The sequence below is a fragment of the Rousettus aegyptiacus genome, unplaced genomic scaffold (assembly GCF_014176215.1).
Source record: "Rousettus aegyptiacus isolate mRouAeg1 unplaced genomic scaffold, mRouAeg1.p scaffold_m13_p_2, whole genome shotgun sequence".
Taxonomy (NCBI): domain Eukaryota; kingdom Metazoa; phylum Chordata; class Mammalia; order Chiroptera; family Pteropodidae; genus Rousettus; species Rousettus aegyptiacus.
In genome coordinates, this window is record NW_023416295.1 from 82639342 (window position 1) to 82666065 (window position 26724).

A 26724-nucleotide genomic window follows, 5' to 3' on the forward strand; every position below is an offset into this window, starting at 1 on the left:
TATTTCTCAATTGATTTGAGATTTGGACTGGAAAGAAAAAATTTTACTTGTTGGGCTTTGCTTAAACTCCGGCATCCTAAATGCGCATCAGAAAGTACATGAGGTAAGGACTTGAAATTTTTATTGTATAGATGTCCCTGTTGCTTGAATATTTTCTGTAACTGTTGTATGTATTGTTTTTTTTTCTTTTTATGGAAAGAAATATAAAGAAAACAACACAAAAATAAAATCTGTGTTTTATGCCAGAACCTCATGATCTCCACTGAAAAAGCAAAATGTTCTGGGCAATTCAATAAATTTCAAGCCTGTGGCAGGCCATTCATTCTTCCTTAAATGGGAGGCTCTGCCTCTCAGAGTGTTGAGAAAAAGGTCTGAAGTACTCTGTGAGAAGCCCTTTAACAAGCCGTAGATGCATTACTAGCTTTGCAAAACCCACCTGAGAAAACAATTTCATAATAGGGGAAGAGGGAAGAAATAGGGAGCTAATAACATATTTAATACTTGCCATGTGTGAGGGTGTCTTGTAGGAATTTGGGATGCACTGTCACATCTGATCCTCCAAGACCACATGAGAGATAATTCTTTTCCTTGACTAATCCAGAGCTTGAGGCTTGACGAAGATAAGTGCTAGCTGCCAACAACAGAGTTCACAAAGAACAGGGCCAGGATTTGAACCCGGAACTGAATCCAAAGCCCATGCCATTTGCACTGTACTAGGTAGGATTCTTCTCAGTCATGAAGATGACTTCCTTAGCTCTGAGGCTGCCATAGTTCTTTTGCACACATCATCTCATTTGATCCTCAAAACAAGTCTGTGGGATATAGGACCAGTGATCAGGGACCAGCAGGAGAGAGAAGAACCATCACTCAAATAAATTAATTGAAGAAAGTTTAATGAAAGAGTACTTTGATCTAGGTGCAGAGGCGTGGGATGGGTTAAGGGAACCAATAAGGGACTGTGAGGTGCCACTGATTAGCAACAAAGGGTCCAAAGGGTGACAAGACTCTCTTGACCAAACTTTAGTCAGGTCCTCTTCTAAACCAGGCCTCCACCTTGGCCCCTTCTGCCTTTGGCCTGCCTAACCCACTCTCAGCAACAATTCTGCCATCAGTGTTTTTGAGAATACCTCTACTTCTGTTATCTGATCACCCTTGATATCTGACTAAGCTCCTCATCTCTCACCCTTGATTTCTAAATCCTGTTGGTTTAGCAAGAATCCCCCATCCTTGATGTCTCCTCTTAGTAATCTTCCATCCACTTATCCCTCACCCTACTCCTTGGCTAAAAATCCCCACTGTCCTTGTTGTAGTCCAAGTTGAGTTTGATCTACAGTATTGAGTAAAGTCTTCCTTACCATTTTAACAAGTGTCAGAATAATTTTTTCTTTAACAAGGGGCAATGATAGAAAGAAATGTTTGCAGAAGCTAGCTAGAGCTGTCTTCAAAAGAGAAGCCACTAATAGGATCTTAACCAGAAAAGACTGCGGCCACTCTCAAAACTGTGGGATAAATACTTTGACCTCTCTCTTGTCCACTGACCTCCTGACAATGTCTCGCATTGGCTGAACCCAACCCAAAGCCAGAGACAAGGCAGGGAGATGGGGGCCAGGGTCAGGTAACTGTCCATAGAATTGAATCTCCTGGATGGAGAAGATAGAAAATGGCTTTGGAAGGGATGAAGGAAAAAGAGAATAACCCCACTTGGAAGTATTACTAAACTTATTTAACCGATGAAGAAATTGTGACTTGATGAGGTTGTAATTCAAGATCACACATCTGGGAGGTAGGATTGCTCATACTAAAACTCTGGTCTTCTGACTCCCAGGCCTGTGTTGTTTCCATTGCACTTATGCCCATGACCCCTAAATCTATCAAGGGAAAACTAGCAATTATTTATTATCATTTCACAGTTCTGGGGGTTGGCATGGCTCAGCCAAGTAGTTCTCATTTAGAGTCTCTCACAGGGTTGCAATCAGACAGTGACTGGTACCAGAGTCACCCCAAGATATGCTCACTCAAATGTTTGAGGCCAGAGCAGCTAGGGGTCTTCCTCTAGCTCTTTGTGAGAATTTACAACCCCTCACCCCTACAGGGAAGAAGTAGAGGAAAAAAAATTTTTCCTCCCCTACAATACAAATCCCCTCAAAAATTAAATTTAAACATTTTCCTGGTGCCAAAATGGAAAATGATCTTTTTCTCCTCTCCCTTTTCTTTCAGCATTTCCTTTAGAAAACTTATCATTGTAAATCATTTCCCTTTCTCTTTGAGACACAGCTAAATCATTTTAAAAGCTAATTAAGCCTCTTGCTAGATTTGTATCCCAAGAATGTCTTTCTTGAAGGCCTTGAACATCAAGCAAGATGGTGCTCTGTCTCCCTGACACTATGAAAGTTTAACCTAGAGGCTTGGCTCCAAGTTGTAATTTCTCACTTGCAGAAAATATACGAGAAGTTCTATTTTTCCTTTGGATAAAGGCAATTAGCATGTGTGTGATGTATTGTATCTGGCTGGCTATCTAAAAGGGTAAGATTTCTATTTGTCTATGCAATCTCTCTGTGGATTGCTGGTGATGTGTCTAGTTTAATGTTCATTCAATAATAAAACTGGTTCACTCCTTTTGGCATTTTGTGGAGAGGGTTCATTTGGTTAGCAGGAAATTTTATTTTAATTACTTTTCCAACAAGAAATCATGCCTCTTTTTTTTTTTTTGCATTTTTCCAACAGCAATAGCAATAGACACTTTTGGAAAACTAATTAAGCATATTCATTCAATGAATATTTATGGAGTACCTACTCTGTTACAGGTGCTGTGTACTAGAATGATAGAGGCCTGGGGAAATTGTCCTTGGTAATTTCTGCTCCATGCACAAAGCCAAGGTGCTGTGATAGCTCCCTCTCCCAGGAAACCCACAAAGATGACTTAGGCTGGTAGTTAAGACTTCAGAGGCTTTCATAATCACACATTTAACAAATCTATTGGTTGGCTGGGGTAAGCAACTACAGAATGTATAGTGGATGATATTGCAAATTGGTACAGTCTATGGGAACATATACAAAGGGACCAGACCAAGACTGGTGGGTTAACACATTAGGTTGAGTCATACTAGTCACCATTGTAGGTAAAATACATTTGAATACTGGCGATTTTATAAGGTTCAACCTAATAGATGTCTGTTGGTTGCATCAGGTCAGACTTTATGCCTTCTTCTTCCAATATGAGAACCCCCTTGCCCTCCTCCACTCTCAGACCACATGGCTTGGGTGGGGCTTTCACCAACAGCAGCCTAGGAGTGAACACATGACCCGGACCTGGGTGAGGAGAGTCACGCCCACCAACTAACCACAATGATAGATTCAGGGATGGGCACATGACTTAAGCTGGGCCAATAAGAATGGCACAAACAAAACCGATGTGTTGGCACTATGCTCATTAGGAGCAAGATGGCAGCCTTTCCACAGCATAGAGAGATCCTGGCTGAGAATGAAGTTGACATGGAGTAAAGAGAATCAAGAAACAAAAAAAGAAACAAAAGCTTGACATTATCATCTGTCACCCAGATGCACCTGTGACTGAAGTCTCTCTAGATAGAGGTGATAGATAGATAGATAGATAAATAGATAGATAGATAGATAGATAGATAGATAAATAGATAGATAGATAGATAGATAGATAGATAGATAGATAGATAGATGATAGATAATTTTAAGAAAAGTTTTTTTCACTTTTGAATCCACTTCTGTCACTTGTAACAGAAAGAACCCTGACATACATTTAAAGAAGGCTTCCTGGGAAAGTTACATTTGAGCCAAAGGGGTTGGTTTGGAGGTGAGAGGTGAGAACACTAAGGAAGGAGTAAGAAGTTGGGTGTCCAGGTCTAAGGCCTTCGATAAATGACTCTGCCAATGAAATGAACTTTCTCTGCCCCTTCAGTTGTTCAATAAAACAAACAGAAAGGTCTGTCCTCTCCTAAATGTGAACTTTCTGGGCTCCAAGCTAAAGTATTATTGATGAGCCATAAATAATGGGGCAAGTATGATTTCCTATTCAGTGCTGAAGTACAAAGGCACGACACTGACATCGTAATGAGGTTTTTATGGCCCAGGCTTACTGTTTACAATCTGGAAATGTGGGCTGGCTTTCTCAGGAAAGCAGATTATCTTTTACTTTTCTTATTTTCCATCTCTATTTGTCAGTATCCTTTTGAATATTTGTATTAAACATTATGGTTAAAACAGGTCAAACAAAAGAGAACAAATACAACCATATCAGAAAAACAATGTTGCTGGTGCTCTCATGGCCTTGTCTTCACTGGGTAAAGCAAAGAAGTTCATATGCACCCCAACCTCTCAGGGGCTCCCTACATTTCTGCTCCATAAGTAAGTTTGGCCTGGCATACAAAAAACAATGTTCACAAGAAACAAAATGAGGTTCACATCCTGATCTAGTCATCAATCAGCCATGTGACCTTGGGCAAGTTACTTTAGCCCTCTAGGCCCCAATTTCTTCATCCATATAATGGGAGGAGTAATATCCATCTTTCAGCTTGCTATAGGTTGAAAATAATTCAGTACAATTATATTTTCTGGATATATAAATTAAGATGCATTTGGCTGCAGAAAATAGACAAACCAACACAAACTGGCTGAAACAGCAATAAGAATAAATATTGGCTCACATGACCATGAGTCCAGACATAGCACATGCTTTAGGGTCAACTAGTGTGTGGCTCATGCTCTGTTAGCCATGACTCTCTTGGCTCTACACTCCTCTGAGTTGGATGACCTCAGGCTAATCTTGCTGTAAGCACGATGTCTATAGCAGTTCTGTAGCCTCACATCTACAATCAATGCCAGAGGAACAGAGAGTGTGGTACTCTCTTAAGATGTTGACTCTCCTCCATCAAAAGGTGGAGTTTATGTTCCTGGTGGATCTTTGTAACAGTCTCAATTGATAAAATGAGGTAGAAGTGATGCTGCACAAGTTTCAAAGCTAGGTCATAAAAGGAAATACAGCTTAAGCCTGGCTCTCTTCTGGAACCCAGTGATCATGTTGTGAGGAAGTCCAGGGTGTATGTAGATGTTTTTGTCAAGAGCTTCATCTAGACTCCCAGCTGGCAGCTTTAACACCATCCACCAGATGACGCCTTCAGACTATTCCACTTCCCAGCTTTTGGGTCTTCCACCTGGAGAAGAAACAAGCCATCTCTGCTGTGCCCTGTGTGAATTCCTGTCCCACAGGAACTGTGACAGATAGTAAATGATTATAGTTGTTTTAAGTCACCAAATTTGAGAGCAGTTTGTTATGGAGCAATAAATAATGAATATGACTTAAAATGAAAAAAAAAATCTGCAAGGCAAAAACTGTCAACAGCAAATGACAAACTGGGGGAAAATTTTGCAACTCTTATTGCAGAACACAAGACTAATGTCCCTAATATATAGAGAGCTCCAAAAACTCACTAAGAAAAAGATCAATAACCCAATGGAAAGATGGGTCAGGGACATGGATTTACAGAAAAGGAAACATAATGTCTCCTAAACATATGAAAACATGCTTACCTTCACTTATCATTAAAGAAATAAAAAGTAAGACCATACTGAAATACTAATCTTTACACATCGGATTGGTAAAAATAGAACATTTTTAAAATATATTCTGTTAATGAGGCTGTAAGAAAACAAGTGTGCCCATGCATTACAGGTAGGAGGGGAAAAAAAATAATAATGCAAAGCCTGCAGAGGGCAACTCGACAATAGTTATCAATATTACAAATGCGCAGACCCTCTGACCTAGTACTTTCAGTTTAGGGACTTTTCCTACAGATATACTCACATGCATATAAATGGATGTATGTACAATTTGTAGAAATGATGTATTTATTTGCATAAATCATTACAACATAGTTTATAATAGCAAAAAGTCAGAAACAACCTATATATCTAATAATAGGGGACTGATTACATAAATCATAAAATATTTGTAGCCATAAAAAAAAGGAGGTATTCATGAACAGTTACAGAATCACCTAGAAGAAGTCAGAAGAGTAAACTATTTGGGTTTTTAAACAGGGTGTCAACTTTTCACACATGTGAGCATGTGTATATAATTGCATCTATATGTGTAACATATCCCTTGGAAGATAAATAAGAATCTGGTAACATGAGTTACCTCTGGGAAAGGGAACGTAGTGGCTTAAGGACAAGAGTAGGAAGGAGATTTTTATTTCTTGAATGTCGAACAATATTAATATATTGACCATATTCCAAGTACATATTTAGAATTCAGTAAGCATAACTCATTAATGACTTAATTCTACAAATATTTTGGAGGTCTCACCATGTGCCAGGCAGTGTGCAAAGTGATGAGTATACAGTGGTGAATAAGTCAGACTTCATTGAACGTATCGTCTAGGAGGAGAGACATCAAAGAAGGAAATTCATCAATATAGAGTCACACACTGAGTTAAGGGCATTGAAGGGAGAGATCGCAGCGCTGGGAGAGAATAATGGGGTGGGACCTGATTTAAAAGTATTCATTGTAAAATAAAAGTTGTCTAGGTGCTCCATCACCAAAAAGGGAAAAAGAAAGGATTGCAATCCTATAACTGCAGCCAAGGCAAACTACACAGTTCTACCTGAAGACAGAGGATGCATTTTACAGAAGGGACGTTAAACTGTTCCAACTATAGAGCTATGTTGTAAACCTAGAGTTCTTCTTGTAGGACTCTCTTGATGACATAGAGTGTGACAGTTTCTCCTTCAGGCCCTAGCTCCTCCTGATTTCTGTGCAAATTAAGGTCTCTCGTGAATTTTAAGAAAAGTGAAGCCAGGGCAAGTGAAGCCTTTTGGAGAAAGGGATCTTAAGGCTCAGTAGGAGTTAGCCAGGTTCCTGGTTATTTATTGCTGTAGCTTTCCCCAACTTACAAACTTGTAACGACAATCATTTTCTTATTTCTCATGAATTTTGGGGCCAGAAATTTAGACAGAACTGGACCCAGCTTCAAGGGGAGGGCACAGGGACCAACCTGTCCATGGGAGGAGTGTCAAAGAATTTTCAGCCAGCTTTGACTCACCACACCAGGCGAAGGGGTTGTGGCGGGACCACGGCGAAGTGGGTTGAGGAGAAGGTGGAGTGAAGGGTCAGCAGTCAGGTCCTGCAGAGCCTTGATAGTTGTGTTAAGTATTTTGAATTTTATTTTCTGTACGATGTGAAGCCACTCAGTAGTTTTACGCAAGGAAATGAACGGTTCCTCCCATGCTATGGAATGTATAGCTTACAGCTTCCACACTTATTATCACACTCATCTCACTGCGTTAGTCTGCAGGAGGCTGGGATACCTTTCTATTCTGCTCATGGCAAACCCTAAGCAAAATACATAAATGAATTGATTAAATAATTCATGATCTGAATCAGCTGCAATTGTAGAGCATCAGTTCAGTGATTCCCAAACTTTAATGCGTCAATGGGAGATCTCACTAAAACTGGCAAACTCTAAGTTTTATGACATTTATAACACAATTGAGTACTGGATATTTCATGATGTTAAGAAATTATTGTAATTTTGTAGGCACTGGAATTGTGGTTATGTTTTTTTTAACAAGAATCTGTGTCTTTTGGAGGGATATTCTGAAAAATTTTGGATGAAACGACTTCTGGAATTTCTTCAAAATAATACAGGGAGTAGGGGGAAGGTATAGAGAAAACATGATTGGCCATGGTTTGATAATTGTTGCAGTGGGTGTTGAAGGTTCCTTATACTACTCTAACTACTTTTGTATATGTTTGAACTTCATCATAACAGAAAACATAAAACAACCTATATTAAAGTTGGGCGTCCATAAATGATCCTCTGTCAGGGAAACTCCACCCACTGAGCCTGGGAGCCCCGCCCTTCTCGGCCCGCCGCTCTCCAGCGACCTGCAGTCCCAGGTTCGGGGTTCGTGGTGTTTCCCGACTTCCTCATTTCCCCTCGGGAGTCCGTTGGCCTCGCACTTCATAAGTTGCGCTCTCTGTTCTTCCCCACTCCCCACAGGCTGCTCCGAGTGCCCAGAAGTCGCCCACGGCCTCTGGACCTCGCGCTGCGACGGCCCGGTTCTGCCCGCCCCCGTGTTCGGGGAGTTTGGTAGCGTCCGGGCGCTGACCCTGGGAGCGCGTCCGCGTCGTCAAGGCGACGCTCGGAGCTGGTGCGGGCGCCGGCCGAGTGCCGCCCCGGAACTATCTCCAGTGTGAGCGGCCTGGGACCCGGAGCCCGGGTGGCACCTTTGGCCGCCGCCAAGCTGTTGAAGCAGCTTGAACCCCGGGCGGGTGTCCTGCCGCAAGTCAGCATGGGCCGGGGTCGGAGGAGAGGTCGGGCCTAAAGGATTAATTGGGAGGCGGTTGGTGCGTGGGTCTGCGGTCGACCCCCTCCCTTAGCAGGGGATGGATAAAGAAGCGCTCAAGCAGCAGGGGTTTGGCAAGGATGGGAGGGCCTGCTCCGTAGAGGATGGGGCTAGGGGTCCGAGGATGTGGGATGTGTGAAAGAGACAAGTTTACCTTGGGGGTGAGTGAACTGAAAGAGGCGCCTGTTTGAGAATGGTTTAGCCTCTGAACCTACCTGAGGAAGGGCGGGGAATTTCGAGGGAAAGGGGGCTGGAGAGGTTAATTTGGAGAAGGTGTTGAGGGGATGGAGGTATGAACTAGGTAAGGTAGAGGCTGCTCGGAGAAGTGGGGTATCTTCAGCGATGCTAGTGAGAGAGATGGAAGGTGAGGGGAAAGGAGAAACTTCTTTCAGAAAGTGATTAAGCACCTTCTTTAGCATAGTCATTGTATCTTGCTTGACGCTGTAGACATTTTTTTTGGAATCTAAAGCTATGAGACTTCTCAAAAAACAAACAAACAAAACCAAGCACATAAAGATTCACACATGGTATTACATCAAATTTCAAGGTCTTCACAGAGTAGATCCCCAGTCCCTACAAGTGCTCTAAGTTAAGACCAAGTTATGAGACTGACCTGTGGAAGATAGAAAGATGTGTGAGATTTGTAAAGTGCCATTACACGTCAATAAATTGTTAATGGCAAATGAGTTGGAGAGGCAGTAATTGCTAAAGAATGTTAAAGGGTGTTGGGATCAGTGTGGGTTTATAAAGAAGGTGGAACTTAAAATGACTGTGTTAGGGGAAGGCCAGTCTGACAAAGGGTATGACATGAGCTGGGACACTTGGTCCTAGCACAGAGATCCTAGGAAAGGCCCGGTGGCAGTGGAAGAAGTTCATAGCTTCTTTACCTCCTCATTGCCCCACAGAGGGGTCAGGGAAGGTGGCTCACAAATGCCAGTGCCCTTTAAACAGTGTCTCCAAATATTAAAGGGTTTCATGGTCACATCTAAGAAACTGATTTGCAGAGATCTCAGAATGAAGATGCCTGTTTAAATTGTTCATTTCAACATTTTCCAAACTTATTCTGTTGTGAAAGCCTTTACTTTTTTCCCTTCTGTGCCCCTACTAATAGCTCAAGAAGCATCTTAGGACTATATTTTGGGAAAAGCTCTTGAGGAAGACCACAGAAGGGTTTTGAACAATGGCATGATATTGGGTTGTGATATGTGATGTAAGAAGATTAATGGGACAGCTATGAGTGGGCATGGAGTGGCCAGCAGAGAGACTGGAGGGAGGGCCTGAACCACAGTAAACTACACAATGACAAGAGGTACATTTGTCAAAGACTTGAAAAAAAAAAAAAAGGTGTGTGATTTCTCGTGGATGATTAAACTGCTACTGTTTTCTTTGCAGGAAATGACCTTTGGCTCTAAACAGAAAACTCCATTTTTCATGATAAAATGGCAGCAGTGAAAACCCCTAGCAGAGAACTGAAGAATGCTGAAGAACCATTTAATAATGTTTCACCCCTCCTTTTGAGGAGCCTAGTGGATGAGCTCAAGAAAAGAAGAGAAGTGTCTAATCACCTCTTAGAATCAAGTAAGTGGTTAGAAACAGATTTTCTTTACAAGTCACATCTTCCCAGAGGATCCAATGTCCAGAATGCCTAGTGGAACTTTTGGTAGTGATTTATCTATATTTTTATATAGGATCATAATAGTTTTTATTAAGAATAATGGTTCTAGGGGTGGTTCTGTAGTGTAGTCCTTAGCACGTCTACTTTACATGCAGAAGGTCCTGGGTTCGTGTCCCAGTGGAGCCACAGTCCATACCCCGGGCGTGCCAGGCTCCACAGGTGTGCCAGGCCCCACAGGTGTGCCAGGCCCCACAGGTGCACCAAGCCCCGGGTTCGCCAAGCCTCGGGCGTGCACCAGTAGAGGTGGGAGGAGACTCTCCATCTTCAGAGATCTAGTTCTTAAGGGGAGATGGCGCCTCTGTAGGTCAGAGGTGGAAGTAGGGGGGAGGGTTAAAAATCAAACAAATAAACAAACCAACAAACAATGGTTCTATTTAGATCCATCCTGAAGATTTTTGAGGTGTGAATTAGTTACCAAGTTCTTTTGCTCCCACATGTTCAAATATCTTTCCAGTATGTCCCCACTGCCTTATCCTCAGCAGGTCACCAGAACTGTTGTAGTGCTTTCTACCCTAAACACACTCAGTTTCTTTTGTAGAATCCTGGCTGGCCCCCATCCCTATCCTGCTGAAATAATCTCAGTGGTTTCCCCTTACACACAAAATAAAATTACAACTTTCACTTGGCATTTGGCCTCACTTGCTGTTGATTCAAACGTGCCCACCCAGTGTCATACCCATGTCGGACACATCTCATCCCAACTCCAGCCCCACCATGTTGCTCCCGCTCCTTCAAGGCCATGTGCATTTTATACCTTCTTGCCTTTTCCCATGCCCATCCCTAGCCTGAAACACCTGGTAAATCCTATAGCTATTATGTAAAAAGCTAATCATTTTGCCTTTATTATTTTTTCTTAATTCGCACAACATTAACATTCTATTTCCATATTGCTGTTGGAGAAGCTGAGACAGAGTGGCCAAATGAATTCCCCAAGGTGGCACAAATAAGTGGAGAGTTGGTGTTCAGCTTCTGCAGCCCATGTCCAGTTCTCTACCATCACACTAGTTTGCTGTCCATTCATATTTTAAGGCCTATCGCAAATCTGGAAATGTATTTTAGTGTGACACTTTGGTCACAGTAGAGCTTGTTGAGGGCAAATTAGTATACTTGACTGTTTCTGGGCATTAGCAGAAAAGTGCTTGTTTACATTTATTTTGTGATCCTGAAAATAAAAAAAAAAAACCTTCAGCATTAAAAAAAATTACCAAGTAATGTTAATTTCAATGCTTGAGAAATTGCCAGATGACCACAAAGATGGTCAGTCCTCCTGAAGCACCACCCGAACTCCATTCCAGCTCTTCAGTTTGTCTCAAAGCTGATAATGGCAACAGCTCACCTGGTGAGGAGCAATAACAAAATGTTTCACACCCACTTCAGATGTACACTAGAATCACAATGGGCTAAGGGAATGGTAAGGGTGTCTGTGGCTCACAGGACTGGGGTATAGCCAAAGTTGAAAGGTGATCATTTGTAAGGAACTGGACAATGCATTCATGTTGAGGAAGGCAGTCTGATGGTTGGAATCAGGTACGGCGGGGCTTGATTTTTAACTATCAGCCGTGGGCAAGTTGCTTGATTTCACTGAGTCTCAGCTCCCTCATCTGCAAAATAAAAATAATACCTACCTCGGAGAGTGGGAGTGAGGATTACAAACGTATGCCTGACGTGAAGCAGGGGACGTGGAAACAATCATGTAGTGGGTTCTCAGTGTCTTCTCCCCACATCTCAGCTTCTGCCTACATGAAGAACTGAGAAATTTTGTAGACCTGGACATTTTTGTGAACTGAGCTATTTTAACCTTGTTCTCAAGACCAAAAAAAAAAAAGATGTTTATATCACAACAATAAAAGTTTGAGACTTTCCTGTCCGGAGTGATCGTTATTTAGAACTTTAAGATTGCTCTATGTCACATTGTAATTCTAGTCAAAGGAAATCAAATAATAACAGTTAAATACACAGTAATAAAATTCAACAGTGTTTAGAATCTTTGAACTGGGCATTCATTACATAATAAGTAAGCACAGTATTATACAGAGCAAAGACAGGGTATGTGTGCTTTATGAACTTGTGTTTTATTATGAAGACTTGTACAAAATGTGAAGAGCAAATTATTTTAATAGGTAATAACAACTATACTTGAAATCATACTGTGATATCTCCCAAATGTAACAGTAGAGGGAGAGGCAGTACAGTTCATTTGGAACAGACCATTGATCCTGTCGCAGGTATATCCTCTGTCTGAAACTCTCATATGCTTAGAATATCCTAAATTAAAGAGAGCCCAAGTTAATAAGATTATTTCATTTAATATATTTTTTTATGTCTCATCTCATGGTGTACTTATCTACATTGTTTTTGTATAGGTTTATGCAAAACTTCTGAATAATAAGGTCATACAAGCAAAACCCGGCATACTGCATTTTGGAGGCTATCGAGTAGAAAAACAGCATCAGCAGATTCTGGTAAGTACTTTTTTAAGTGAGATAATTCATCATAATAGTGAAAGACATGAATTTTCTGCATTTATATTACTCATTTATCTAAAGAGCAGCAGAAGTGCAGATATAAACTAGGCCAGAAAGGTAGTTCAAGGATGAGAAATTTTAAAGTTGCATCGGTGTCTTGGACAAGTTACTTCCCCATGCCAGAGGCTCCTCCCAGCACTCCTTCCAAAATGGCGTCATTGTTGAATGACTCTTCCGGGCTCAGAAGTGTGCTTGTGTCTTACATAATTCGGTTTAGTCCTATGCTAGCTCTGTAGACATTGCAATATTACTTTCATTATATAGATGTGGAAACTGAGATTCCAAAAGGTGAATAGTTGGCTCAAGAACACATAGCTGCCAAGCAGTGGAATCAGACTGAGTCTTAGGCTGTCTTCCTCCAAGCCAGTGCACTCTTGCTCCCTGCCAACACCGCCAGGGAAAGGGGTGTCCCTTTCCTAAGAGGGTCCAGTGACGGTTTCATTTCACCTGCCTGGGTCAGATGCCCATGCCTAAATCAATGATCCTGGCCAGACCTGAAACGGAAGAGACCTGGAACTGAACAGGCTTCAGAAGAGACAGATGAAAGAATGGACTGCAACGTAGCTGAAGCCTACAGTGACTGCAGCCTGCAGCAGAGCTACACCGAGGTTCAGTCCTTGTGGGTTCCCTTCACTGACCTGGATGTTCAGACTGGAGTGAGTTGTGTGTGACTGCAGTACACGTAATTTCCATGCATTCCCTGCTCTATAACCTCAGTTATAGCACAACCCCTCAGTTATAGCACACTGAGAAGGTCATCAGAATTACTCCAACTGGGCTCTAGATCTCAGCCAAACTGGCCTCTGAGCATGTGTGAGAGCAGGCAGAGGTGAGTCTTCCTTCATATGCGCTTGTTGTCATGATGTCACCCTCTGGCTCTGTCCCCAGCCACCAAAAGAGTCTCTACTTTTAGATGTGGTGCACTTTTACAAGCCGTGTCTCACGGTGGATCATTTTAAATAGAGTTCCGACTGTTGTGTTAGACTGTTCAGAGTGAAGAGAACCACTGGAAGAAACTGATACATGGTGAAGATTCTCAGAAAGTGAGGTTAGGTTTTATCAGTCAATATCCAATGAATGGATTACACAGTTTCCATGAGTCCATATGCCTTGAAGTGGGTAAAATGAGGGTAAATAAAAAGGAACCTTAGGTGCTAAGTGTTTCCTCTAAGAAAAAGGGTTAGGATTTACAACTGTGACTAGGAACTTCACCCATGAATCTACAAGGATGCAGTACTTAGAACATAGCATCAAAGACTAAGGTTGATGATACATTTTAGAGCTTACTTTTCATGGTTATTAGATATACTGTCTAGATTATAGTGGGATAGATCTAGAATAAGTATCATTCATAAATATTCATTGTTTAAAATAAATAAATAAACAGTTCACTACCCATCCCCTGTCCCCTCACTCACCTCATTCCCCCACCTACTCCCTAGGCAACCACAGTGTGCTTTTTGTTGGTATAAATTTGCCTTCATTTCATATAAATAGAATCATAGGACATGTGGTCTTTTGTGACTAGCTTTTTTCATTTAACATGTTTTCCAGGCTCATTCAACTTGCCACATATATCAGTACTTTATACCTTTTTACAGCTGAATAATATTCCATTGTATGGATGTACCACCATTTGTTTATCTATTTATTTGTTCATTGATGGACATTTGAGTTTCCACTGTGGTGTTTTGAACATTCATGGACATATTTTCGTATATTCTCTAGGGTATATATCAAGCAGTGGAATTGTTGGGTTGTATGGTATATTAGTTTTCTGTGGCTGCTTTATAATTTATCACAATTTTAACAGCTTTAAAAAATGGAAAATTATTCTGGAGACCAGAGTCCAAAATCAAGGAGTCAGTAGGGCGGGGCTCCCTCCAAAGCCCTTGAGAAGAATCTTTCCTTGCCTCTTCCAGCTTATGCTGGCTCCAGGTGGTCTTCGTTTTGTGGCTGCATGACTCCAACCTCTACGTCCATCTTCATATCGCTTCCTCCTCTGATTCCTTGTGTCTTCTCTTCCATTTCTTAAAAGGATAGTTGTTAATAGATTTAGGGCCCATCCGGGTAATCCAGAATGATCCCTTCTCAAGGTCCTTGATAACATCTGCAGTGACCCTTTTCTTAAATAAGGTCACATTCACAGGTTTCAGGTATTAGGGTATGGACATATCTTTTTGAAGCCACCGTTCAACTCATTATTGTTTTATTTGCATTTCCTTAATGACTAATATTATTGAGCATCTTTTCTTTTAATCAATTAATTTATTTCATTGTGGTGACATTGGTTTATGAATTCCAGTAAGTTTCAGGTATACAATTCAACAGTAAGGCATTGGGTATTCACTCCCCATAGTTAGATTTCATTCTGTCACTGCATATTTGACCCTCTTTACCTCCTCTACCTCCCCTTTTCCCTCTCCCCCCCTACCATCTGGTAATCACTAGTCTATTGTTCATGTCCATGAGTTTCCCTTTGTTTGTCCTGTTCATTTGTTGCTTTTAGGTTTATAGCCCACATATAAGTGATATCATGTGGTTTTCAACTTTTTCTGTCCAGCTTATTTTGCTTAACATGATTATCTCGAGGTCCATCCATGTTGTAGCAAATGGTAGTATTTCATCTTTTCTTATGACTGAGTGATATTCCATTGTATATATGTACCACAGCTTCTTTATCCAATTATCTATAATAGGACACTTTGTTTGCTTCCATGTCCTGGCCACTGTGAATAATGCTGCTATGAACATCAGTGTGCAATTATCTTTTCGGATATGGGTTTTCAAGTCTCTTCGGATACGGATTTTCAAGTCTCTGGGGTAAATAAATACCCAGTAGAGGGATTGTTGGATCATATATGGTAAATCAATTCTTAGTTTTTTTGAGGAAACTCCATACTGTTTTCCATAGTAGCTGTACCAATTTTCAGTCCCACTAGCAGTATAGGAGGATTTCTTTTTCTCCACATGCCCTCCAACACTTGTTATTATTTGTCTTGTTGATTACAGCTATTCTAAGCGGTGTATCTCGGTGGTATCTCACTGTGGTTTTGATTTGCATTTCCCTAATACCTAGCGTTGTTGAACATCTTTTCATGTGTTTGTTGATCATTTGTATGTCCTCTAGGGAGATGTGTGTGTTCAAGTCCTCTGCCCATTTTTCGATGGGATTGTTTGTTTTTTGTTGTTGTTATTGAGTTGTATGAGTTCTTTGTATGTTTTGGATATTAGGCCCTTATTGGAGGTGTTGCTTATAAATATATTGAATATCTTTTCATTACCTTACCAGTCATGATTTAAAAAAGGCTGTGGAGGAGAAGCCATTTGAGATAGTCCAAAAGCAAAGCGAGAAGTGGGGAGAAGATGTTCTGGGCATAGAGGAAGTTGTGGAGAGAGGTTCAGGGTAAGCAAGGATGCAGCATATTTGGAGACTGGGGTACAATGTAGTTTATCTGGATTGTAGGGTTTTGAAGAGGTAAAAGTTTCATTCTACTGGAGAACAGAGGCCATCTGTCTTTTGTATAGCAAGTACCTAACACAGAGAAGGCACTCAATAAACACTTGTAAAGATATTGAACTCACTTTATTGGTAGAGAGCGACTTGGTAGAGACTTAGTATTTCCAAATAAATACAGGATAAAGCCCAAATAATCATACTGCTTCTATCAGACATTAAAACAAACAGAAATACATAAAAGTACAGAATGATTTCATCTTAATAACATTCTGGAAGATCTCGGGAGAGCCAATCTCCAGTTTCCATCATTAAAGTTAAATAGAAGCCTAAGGCAAATACCTTGAGATTCTTGCCAAACAAGTGGAGAAATCCAACTCTACTTTTATCTTGGTTTTGCTACAGGAAACTAAGCAAATGGCCCAAGAATGGAATGATCGAATGTGGGTTTAAAATGACGATGAATTGTTCACTAGCATTTGAGAATGATCCAGATCTGGTTAAAAGATTGGAAGCCTTTACTTGGATTCATATTAAATTCAATGTTTTGATTTAGTTTAAAATTTGAAATAATGATGTCTAGTTCTCTCAAAACCAAAACTTCTTAAATTCTTTTTCCATATGTCACAAGGTTTTATCTGGGAAGTTATATTAGGTAAATAATCAATCTCCCCAAGAGACAACCCATGTTGCTGTTTCCAGCTCAAAGTGAAGTTGTTACCTATACAGCCTTGAACATGAATTAACAGTTCCTTCAGGCTTTCTGAAATAATACTATTAGTTTTCAGTTCCTTAGTACAGCCCTTAGAGAGCCCTCTGCTCCACCAAGATCTTGGATCTCAGAGTTGGGGCCATGGATCTTAGCAGCCTCTCCTCAGTGTGTGAGGGTCAGGAGAGGTAAAGCCACAGTGTAAACACAGTGCACCTTTCTGAAGCATCAGTTTTACTCTCCTATTTTGGAGAAATGTATTATAGAGCAAAATTTTAGAGTAAAATGAATGACCAACATGGATTTTAAGATAAAAATACTTTAAAGAACTTAAAAGGCCACTTGAATTTTGTTCCTAGGTCTCTGAGGTTAAGCATTAACATTCTCTGAGAAACTGTGTCACTGAAGGGAGGTGTATTAAAAGACCCCAGCTTAGAATCTGAAATGTGGTGTTTGGGAAAACACCATAAGTGCCTGAGGTTAAAGGTTAGCCCCTACCCCAAGCCAACACTTCACTGAGGGCAGGTTTTGCTCTGCCCTGTAGAGCAGACTAGAATCTCCTGAGGGAACGCAGAAGGGAGCCTGTGAGGAACAGGGATGGGAGGGGGAGTGAAGAAAGCTGTGGGCAATACTTGTGAAATCCCTAGAAATCTTGAGTAAAAGCTGCTAAACCCAGTGGTTATGTGAGTTTTTGTTTGTTAGGGGGGACAGTTTTGAAAAACTGAAGCAGGGGCCGAATTTCATGTGGTGCCTTATGGAGGAAGCATCAAGGTCATGAGGAACCACGGGGCCAGGATAAAGTCGATCTCCAGGGAGAGAGATCTTGGAGGGATTGGGGACATCTACTGACCCCCAGATTGGAAGAGAGAGTAGGATTTTAGGCAATCCTCAAGGGTAACACAGCGCACGGGGTTAAGTGGTGGAGCTAGGTCTAGAACTTGTCTCCAGCTCTGGTCTATGGCTCTTTCTACTGCATCCCATGATCTCCTAGCTCAGCATGTCTCAGTGTCTGAATGTGTTTCCAATTTTTCTTTATGTACTTTACCAGCAGGTCAGTTTTATGTTCTAAATTGTTAAAAATAATATCCTTTCAGGACTAAAACAGCGTTCCTGCTTTTCCATTTGTAACTAAAACTGGGAAAAAATAATAGTCATTTAAGGAAAAAAACCTTGAGAAGCTGAAGGAAGTATTTAGAAAGTCTTTTTTAAATTAATAATAAAAGTTTACTTGAAAATATAATAAACATGCATCTTGGATGTTGAATTTGTTTTCTAAAATGTAGAGAACAGGTTCATTTTTTGCTTTAATTTGTTAGGTTTTGTTGTTGTTTTAAGTTTATTAAAATGAAACTCATTGGCAAACGTGTTCTCTGGAATTGTCTTCAGCATCATTTGGTTTAAATGTCCCTGTGAGAAGGGTTCCCCGCATCACTAGGATCTCTTGACTGCCTTTAGACCTCTGCCATCTACCACGTGGAATGTAGGCCCAGCCCTTCAGGCCCAGTGAGTCTCCTTTTCACTTTGGATGTCGAGTAAAAGCTGAACATTTTCTTTCTCTTTCTACACTCCCTATTTAAGTAAACCTAAGTATCTAAATTTTTGTTTGAGTCTCTTATTTCTTCTTTATTGCTCCAAGTGTATAATTCCAGATCAAGAATCATTCGAAGATGAATATGGGAAGTTGTAGCCAAATAATATTTCTTTTATTAGCATGCATGAGATTTATATTGCTTTATTCTCTATAGCAATCTTTCAATCTTTCTTATTGCCAGTTTTTTACTCATTTGACAATACAGACATAATTTCCTAAATTGCAGCGGGCAGCCTTCACATGCAGATGGGTAGTGGGCTTGTTGAATTTGCCCTGCCACACTCAGGCTACAGGAGGCATCAGGTTTCTCTATTTCAGTCATAATCTGGCTCAGCTCCTCACCCACAGGTGCTAGCTGGATCTCCAGTCTCAGGAGTTCCAGCTCCTGTTTCCCTTGGGAGTATTCAAGAATATTGAGACACCTGAGCCAGCCCAGTGGCTTTGAAGACCGACGTCTGGTCTTCAGCCTGTGATGCCGCTTGTTGCAAACTGACCTAAACCAGTGAAGTTGTTTCTAATTGTCAGATATTGATCATATAACCCTGATGGGAGGTGGGAACCATAGGTCCCCCCCCCCAACAGTCCCGCCACCAGATAGTCTGCTGCAATGAAAATGAGTCCCAGAGAAATTTTGCTATGCATATAAACACTTATTAGCAAGCAGGCAAACAAGAATAATCATACTCGTAATGTCCAAGAAGTCTAAGCCATAGCTCCTTGTAGGAAAGGTCTGCAGGCAGCAATCCTGTTGGTAGGGTTGGCTGACCTTCCAACTGTCTGACAGAATTTTTTTGTAACGTGCAAAACATAGGACATAAGGGAGTTCTGGGCCTTTGACTGTCATTCCAAGGATATTGAGCTCAGCTCACCAAATTCTCATAACCCTTTTGTTCAAAAGTAGAAGTGCCTGTATAATATTTCCGTACATCTATCCTAAGCATTCCTTATGCTCATGTAGAAGACCCTTTAGTGTCAGTTCGGGTGAGCATAACTGAAACACTTGCAGTGGCTGCCTGTGGAGTGTGGACTCTGGTGTGGGATCTTCCAGTGCACACTCTGCTCTCCTGGAACGTGGATTACTAATTTCTTCTAAGGTCATGGGATGCATGTTAAAATTAGTTCACACACCCTTGTTCGTTGCACCATCCTTACTGAATTAAAGTACATGACAGACAATATAACCACTTCCGCTCCTATTTTTCCTGGACTCCAACTCAAGGCCTTCACAGCCCTCCCTCCATGACAGGCATGGGGACAGAGTTCTTTGTGAAGTCTTCCAGGACCTGAGGTTGAGTGGCTACCTCTCTATCTCCAGGCAGGTCCCACCACCCCAGGGCTCAGAGTGTGTCGGGCAAAGGCTCCAAGCATCCTGGGTCCTAGAAAACCTGTCGTCCCAGACTCTCCTGGAAGGACCGCTCTCATGGGTAGGGCCCCAGGAGTGGACACCTTCACCAAGACTGCCCCTACGCAGTGCGCCTTGGAAGTCAAGAAAAGTCTCGGCAATATTTTTTGTTGTTGTTGTTAAGGCTTTTAATATATTTTTAACAAGAGAAGATATGGCAAAACAAGTTCACAAAAATTGGAATAGTTCTAGAATGTTCACAGATGAAAAATGACAACTTTTGAAAAATGCAAACACAAGTATAACCTCATCAGTATAAAATTTGCTTAAAGTCTAATTTAGGACTTCGATGAATGTGAGGCCTTGGGCAGTGGTCCCTGTGACAGGCCCAGCCTCTGGCCTAGACTTGGAAGTCAAAGGCCTCTTAACTATCCCTTGGCCCAGGTGAAGCCCAGATCCCAGAACGCAAAATTCTGACTCCTCTCTCAAGCAGAGGAAGGAAAAATACCTCTACTCAGAGACCAGTTAATTTATCCAGCAGGTTATCCTGCCTCACAGGTTTGGCCTCCTACTGCCATCAGAGAACTCTCAACCTTGAGTTCTTTTTCATTGACCCAGGGATGAATTAGAGGCTGTCCTAGTCATATTCTTTTTCCTGATTTTTTGACCACCTAAGTGTCACAGGGTGCCCAGGACCAGTGGCATGTAATTAGAGAAACTAGGAGTTATTGGGTGGCTGACCTCTTAGTTCAGTTGAATCACAGGACTAAGTTGAGTTCAACAAGAAGACACACAGTAACTGGTCAAGACTAGGGAGAAGGGTACATGCTGGTGGAGACCCTCAGTGGCGGGGAGCACACTCTGACAAAGTTCTTCATCTGGGCCAAAAACAATGGGGCATATTTTACTATTATTTAAATGGTGTTTGTTGTGTTTATTTTATTATACCTTAAATGGCATATGATGGATTTCAAATCTTTTCAAAATTAAAAAAAAACACATTGTATCTTCTTGAATTCCTTTAGGAGTAAGATGAGTTATAAATAAATGAGGAAATGAATATGTAAATGGTTAAAACTGTTTATTCTAAATGCTTCTTTTTTTCTCCCAGCATCTGGTCAACATTTCTGATGAAGACATACATGTTCACATTTTACCCCCACAAACCAAATACTTTCAGATCAAGTATGTGAAAAAGGTAAACATCGTTTGATGGCCTGTTCTCCCCCAGTGTTCTTTGTTGGGCTGTGGTTTTCTGTGTCATGGTCAGATTGGAGCGGGTGTGTAGAGTGCTGTCCCGCAGTCCTGCACACTGTATGCTGTGAGGCCATCTCAAAGAGTGCCCACTTTTCTTCTAGGAATGCCGCCTTGTCCCTGGCTTGTCCTTCAAGGTCACCATTACATTTTCTCCAGATGAGTGGCGATACTATTATGATTGCATTCGTGTTCACTATAAGGTAAGTTTCTTAAAACCAGGTTTTTGAGGGTGGGTGCGTGATGTCAAAACTAATATCCACAAGGGAAGAATAAAGAGAGACAGAATGACAAGAAGTTTCTCGGCCCAATGTTTGGTGTTCCTTGGTTATCCATTCTGAGTGGCTATGACGGGCCAGCCGCCACAAGTCGATCAGTACCTGAAAGGGGGAGTGGGAATGAATAAAGAGACACTCTCACAACTGCTGATGCAGCCGGTCTTCAGTGATGCTGAAGCCCCGAGTTTATTTTCCATCACCAATATATGCAGTTTGAGTACGTGCGGTTTAACAATGAAAAATATGCGTTACCTTAGTGAAAGTAAATTTTTAACTTGTACATAGAAACTACAAAATCACTGAAACTCCCAAAAGTAATTGTCCCATGACAGAATCTATCAATTACCCCAATAGTCATCAATCCTCTGTGTCCGAGAACTGGCCGTTCTCACCACATACCTCAGCAACTTGTAAGCACCCTCCAGGTGCAGGCAAAGACAATGCCTTAGGAGCAGAAACAGGTTAAGCAATAACCGAGCCAGTCTGTAAGGCTCTGAATTACCTGTAACCATGGCTCCCCACAAGTGGCATGAGGGTCCTTGTCCAGTGACATGGGTCCCAGCTGGGAACACGTTAGGCAGCTGAGAACTGGGACAGAGCCACAAGTCACTTTTTGCTGCAGGTTTCCCACCTGCCCGGGCCTAAAAACCTCATTTATCATGTGCTGCCAGGAGTTGATGAAGGCTTTTTCAAATAGCAAACACATTCCTTTAATTGCTAGGTTAAAAAAAAAACTAGCAACAACCCAGAGCTGTGTTTATAAACGCTGAAGAGTAGACTACAGTATCTTGTGTAGGAATGTCCTCAGAGGCAGCCTTGGGGATCTGCAGGAAGGTGGGAGAACGTGTGGCCTAACCCCAGATGGCCAAGCTGTGTGAGTTCTTTTCTAGGCCACCTAATTCATCCTTTGGCCTCCAGCCAGAGCCATCTCCACATGCTGTCAATTCTCTTAAAACTGTCACTTCTACACTTGCTTCTGCCCTATATTCCAGTCCCAACTCTTGTAAAAGTTGAGAAGCCTTAAGGTTAACTAAATTTAATTTTTCAAAACCAAAATGGGAGAGTATGCTTTAATAAATGAGTTTTGATTTTTAAAAAGGAAAAATAAAAAAACCCAAAACTAAAACATATGGCTTTCAGGGGGATTATTCTGTACCAAGAACAAAAATCCCTAGGCCAGGCATTATATAGAATGTCCCAGCATGTTTCCTTCTACTTAATAGCAATGCTAAGAATATCTTGCATTTCTGTAGTCCTTTCCACTTTTAAGGCCATCATTGCTTTCATTCTCAAAAGCACCTTTAAGAAAAGGCAGAATTATCTCCATTCTGCAAAGGAAGAAACAAGGCCTGGAGCAGTTAAAAGTCATGCTTACGGTCGCACATTATGTGAACTAGAAGCAGGCCTCTGCCCCTCTTCCATTCACTGTTCACTACTCAGCACCCTCTGGATCAGCTGACTCTGTGCTGGCTTCTCTTTCTCTCAGGTCACTAAAGACTGCTTTCCTGTAACTTTCTGAAATCGAAGCAGGCAGACTACTGTGACGGCATCATTAGCTTTCCTGGATCATAGTGAATATTATTTCAATGAAATATATTTTAAAAATTTTATACTTTGTTTATAGCTAAGAAAACTCAATATTTTAAATGTTGTATTTAAGCATTCAGGTTTCTTAGGAAATATTTCTCTGGAAATATTTCTTAGTAATAAAAAACAAAATAAGAAATTAAGTATGGAGCTTATCTTTAAAAATTATAGTCTTCAGTATGGTAAACTTGATCCTTTCCCATTGATTTTAGGGCAATGACACTTTGCTTGTTCCCATCCATGCCTACCCTGTCATGAACACTCTGGACTTTCCCTCATTTATAAATCTATCAAATGTTCTACTTGGTGAAAGGTGAGTTACCAAAACGAACTACCAAAATGTCATAGGGTGTGAAAAGTTAAGAGGTACTCGCATATATAAAAACTTAGATGTGTCTTTTTCGTAATGTAAGGTTATCTTTTGAGCTGAGTTAGGCTAGGCTTGTAGTTGCAAAGGGGTGGGGGGGACCACCAAAAAACCCAAGTCAAAATATCATAAGCAAGAAAGAAAATTTGTTGGGTCATTTAACTGAAAGGTACAAGGTGGATGTTCAGAAATGGCTGAGTCTAAGAGTTTAAATCAGGTTGCAGGAACCTGACTCTCCCTATATCTTGGTTTTCTGCAGGCTTCTTTCTCCTCTTCTTGGGGGCAAGACAGCTGCCAGAAGCTCTCAATACTGTTGGCAATAGGGGTGGTTGGAGGGGCTAGAGAGGTCAGGGGTATTTAAGCAAAAGTCTCAAGATTGAGTCTTACTGGACCAACTTGGATCTTCTGTCCATCCATTAACCAATCTCTGTGTTTAGATGAAAGGGGAAATAAATGAATGCAGGGAAGACAAAGACAGTAGACAGTCATGGTAGGAGCCAAATCTCAGATTCCTCCTCCTTTTTGTTGGGAAAATAGTTGATGGTTCCAGTTGGAATTTAAGATATGGCTTGTTTTTCTTCAGTAAATATTTATTAAATACCTACTACTAGGCGTAGTGCTATTTATTTCTAAGGATATAAAAAAGATGCATATTGAGCTGTTAGCTATCAAGATATAATGGTTATGCCAGTTGTTAAAATACTGAAATATTTCTCTACTGGTTGGGAAATACACACTATCCTGAGCCCTCCCCCCACCCCTCTATCCCAGTGGCTTGACCCCTCTCCTGCCCTCTCCTTGCCCCCCAATGATTCAGCAACTGAGTTGTTAAATACCTAGCAATTTGGGGGTGGAGAGGAACTTGCAGGGCCTGGTTCCAGCCTTATATTTGTTCTAATTGAGTACTGCCTATAAGGTCCTGATTGACTAATATTTCGAATATCACCCATGGTAAAAAAAAAAAAGAATAGACACGAAAAGCCAAAGTTTCTGATTCTGAAGGTCTTGAGTCTAATGGGGATAGAACCATATCAATAATTAATTACATCAATTGCTAATTGCTATGATAGAGGCCCAGAACAGGTTGCACACAACCGACTGGAAGGATGAAGAATGTCCTCATTCATGGGGGTGACGTCTGGTTATCTTAAGAGGATGCAATGGGGTGGGGTGTGAGGATGATATTCCAAGCAGAGAAATAGCATGTACAAAGGCACAGTGCAGTAGAGAGCATTCACTACACGTGGTAGGTGCTGAAGGGTCACCGAAGGATTTTAATATACCCAGTAGCTGACAAATACCAGCTGCCTCTTGGTATAGGCTCAGGTGGTGAGCGAAGACAGTGGGCAGCGTGCCATGTGGGCAAAGGCAAGTTCAAATGCTTGCTGGCTGCACCGAGCAGGGAGGGGGTACAAATTTCTAGAGTCAGAAAGAGGAGCAACTGAACCCTTTTGGTGGTGGTGGGGACCAATGTATACGAGTTTCAGGACACTTCCTCTTTAGTACCATCTCTTGTTCTTGAGTGAAACCCCCAAATTTAGATCTGGAATAGTTACCTTGGTTCAGCCGATGTGTGACCTCCTTCTCCCACCCCCCACACCTTCCCATGAGCTTCTGACTCACCATCTCTTTGTGCTCTATTTTTTAAACAACTCTTTAAGAATTATAAATAAATAATACATATAAAAGAATATATTATAATCTCTACAGAATAAAGAATAATGAAAATAATAAACAATGGTTTTAAGACATAAAAAATTACCAATAACATTGCATCCACCATTCTGAATTTTATGATAATTATTTCTTTGATTCATTTTAATAGTTTTGACGTATACACATGCATCCCTAAATAACACATTGTTTAATTTTGCCAGCATTTGATATTTATGTAAATGGAATCATACTGCATGTAAACTCTTTTGGAACTTGCTTTTTTTCATTCAATATTATGTTTTTGTGGTTGAGCCATGTTAATGCATATAGCTATTTGGATATACTACAATTATTTTACCTGTTCTACTGCTAAGAGACCTATGACTTGTTTCATATATACAAATATATATATATAAACACATATACAGACATACAAACATACATATATGTATACACACATACACACATAAACACATATATACATATATATACACACACACACATTTATCTATCTATCTATCTATTTATTTATTTATTTACTTACTTACTTAGCTATGCCCAACACTGTCATTGTATATCCTGTACATGCCCTGGGATGCATGTCCTAGAGTTTCTCCTAGGTATATACCTAGAAGTGGAATTGCAGGTTCAACACAAGTTCATTGTTACTATGTAATGTCAAATAGTTCTCCAAAATGGTTGTGCTCATTTACATATCCACCTGCAGTACATGAAAATTTGTATTCCTACATCACTGCCAACAATGGGTATTGTCAGACTTTTATATTTTGGGTGACATGCACTCTTGGCTCCTTGTTCTTTCATTCTGCTTATTTTCCCCAAAACATTGTGCCAGAATTCTATCCCAGTGCTTTCTTCCTATCCCTCATCAACCCTTTCTGTCTTCGCCTGTCCTTCCTAGTATTAAGTGGTCCGTACAGAGACCCCAAGATTCACCTAACAGAAGTAAACCCCTCCTGGTGGAAACCACTCACTCTGTGCATTCTGAGGCCGAACATAGCTGTGTCCTTTAAATGAGTGAATATAGCAATTTTTACAAAAATCGAAGTGGCAGGAAACAACTAACTTTTTAGTCCTCCCTTCTTTCTTTCCTTCCTTCCTCCTTCCCTCCCTTTCTTCTTTTTACTTCTTTCCTATATACCTCTTTCTCTCCCTCTCCCTCTACTCTCTCTTCTTCCCTCCCTCCCTTCCTTTCTTTCTTTTCTGTATTTATTTCTTTCCCTCCACAAATTACTTTTTGTTTAGACCATAAACCAGGCTTAGGAGAATAATGTTTTATTAAACTGGTGAAAAGTATATGCTTTATAATGCAGGCATCAGTCTTGGTTCTTAAAACACAAATCTACCAACTTCTCTAGAAGCTCTTCTGGAGCTATTTTGTACATAGTGCCCTTCATTTGTAATCAGAATGAACATTTCAGCTAAACAGTTTATTAAACTGAGTTATTGTGTATAATAATGTGATATTTTTAAAAACCTTTCCAAAGATAAACATGCTATTTTCTTCTAGCAAACATTCTGGCAACGGGTAGTGCCTTTCTTTAATGGTTCCTTATTAGCTATTAACTATCCAAACCATTTTAGGCTGCATTCAATCCAGAATGTTTGGTAGCAGGGAAAGGATAAATATATGAGTGGATTTTCACATAAAATGTTCTCCATTAATCCTAGGCTACCTTGGTGATTGAAGGCATAATTTGGGTAGATTCTTTAACATTTATTCATTTAACAAATCTTTATGAATGCCTACTATGTATCAAGCACAATGTTTGGTACTGAGGATGCAGAGATTAAGACCCGATATCATCGTTAAACAGACAATTGTAATTTCTAAATCAGTGTATTCTGAAGAAGGACACCTAATTCAGCTCAGTGTGAGGAGA

The 26724-nt window shown here is 40.8% G+C and overlaps 1 protein-coding gene across 5 annotated transcripts in view; it reads left to right on the forward strand.

Annotated features, from left to right (window-relative positions):
* Positions 1–8029: 8029 nt before the first annotated feature.
* The window catches only part of CFAP221 (cilia and flagella associated protein 221), a 39610-nt gene continuing 20915 nt past the window's right edge, over positions 8030–26724 (forward strand). For 2 of the 5 annotated variants that reach the window (XR_004955715.1, XM_036236950.1), the window contains exons 1-6: positions 8030–8347; positions 9772–9957; positions 12416–12516; positions 20790–20876; positions 21037–21135; positions 23010–23110. Coding sequence is in view for 4 of the 5 variants with exons in the window: in XM_036236950.1 (XP_036092843.1) it covers positions 9819–9957; positions 12416–12516; positions 20790–20876; positions 21037–21135; positions 23010–23110 (527 nt within the window). In the remaining variant the exon portion in view is untranslated. Of the gene's footprint in view, positions 8348–9729; positions 9958–12415; positions 12517–20789; positions 20877–21036; positions 21136–23009; positions 23111–26724 lie in introns of those variants that run through there. The other 3 variants (XM_036236947.1, XM_036236948.1, XM_036236949.1) reach the window with 3 other exon arrangements.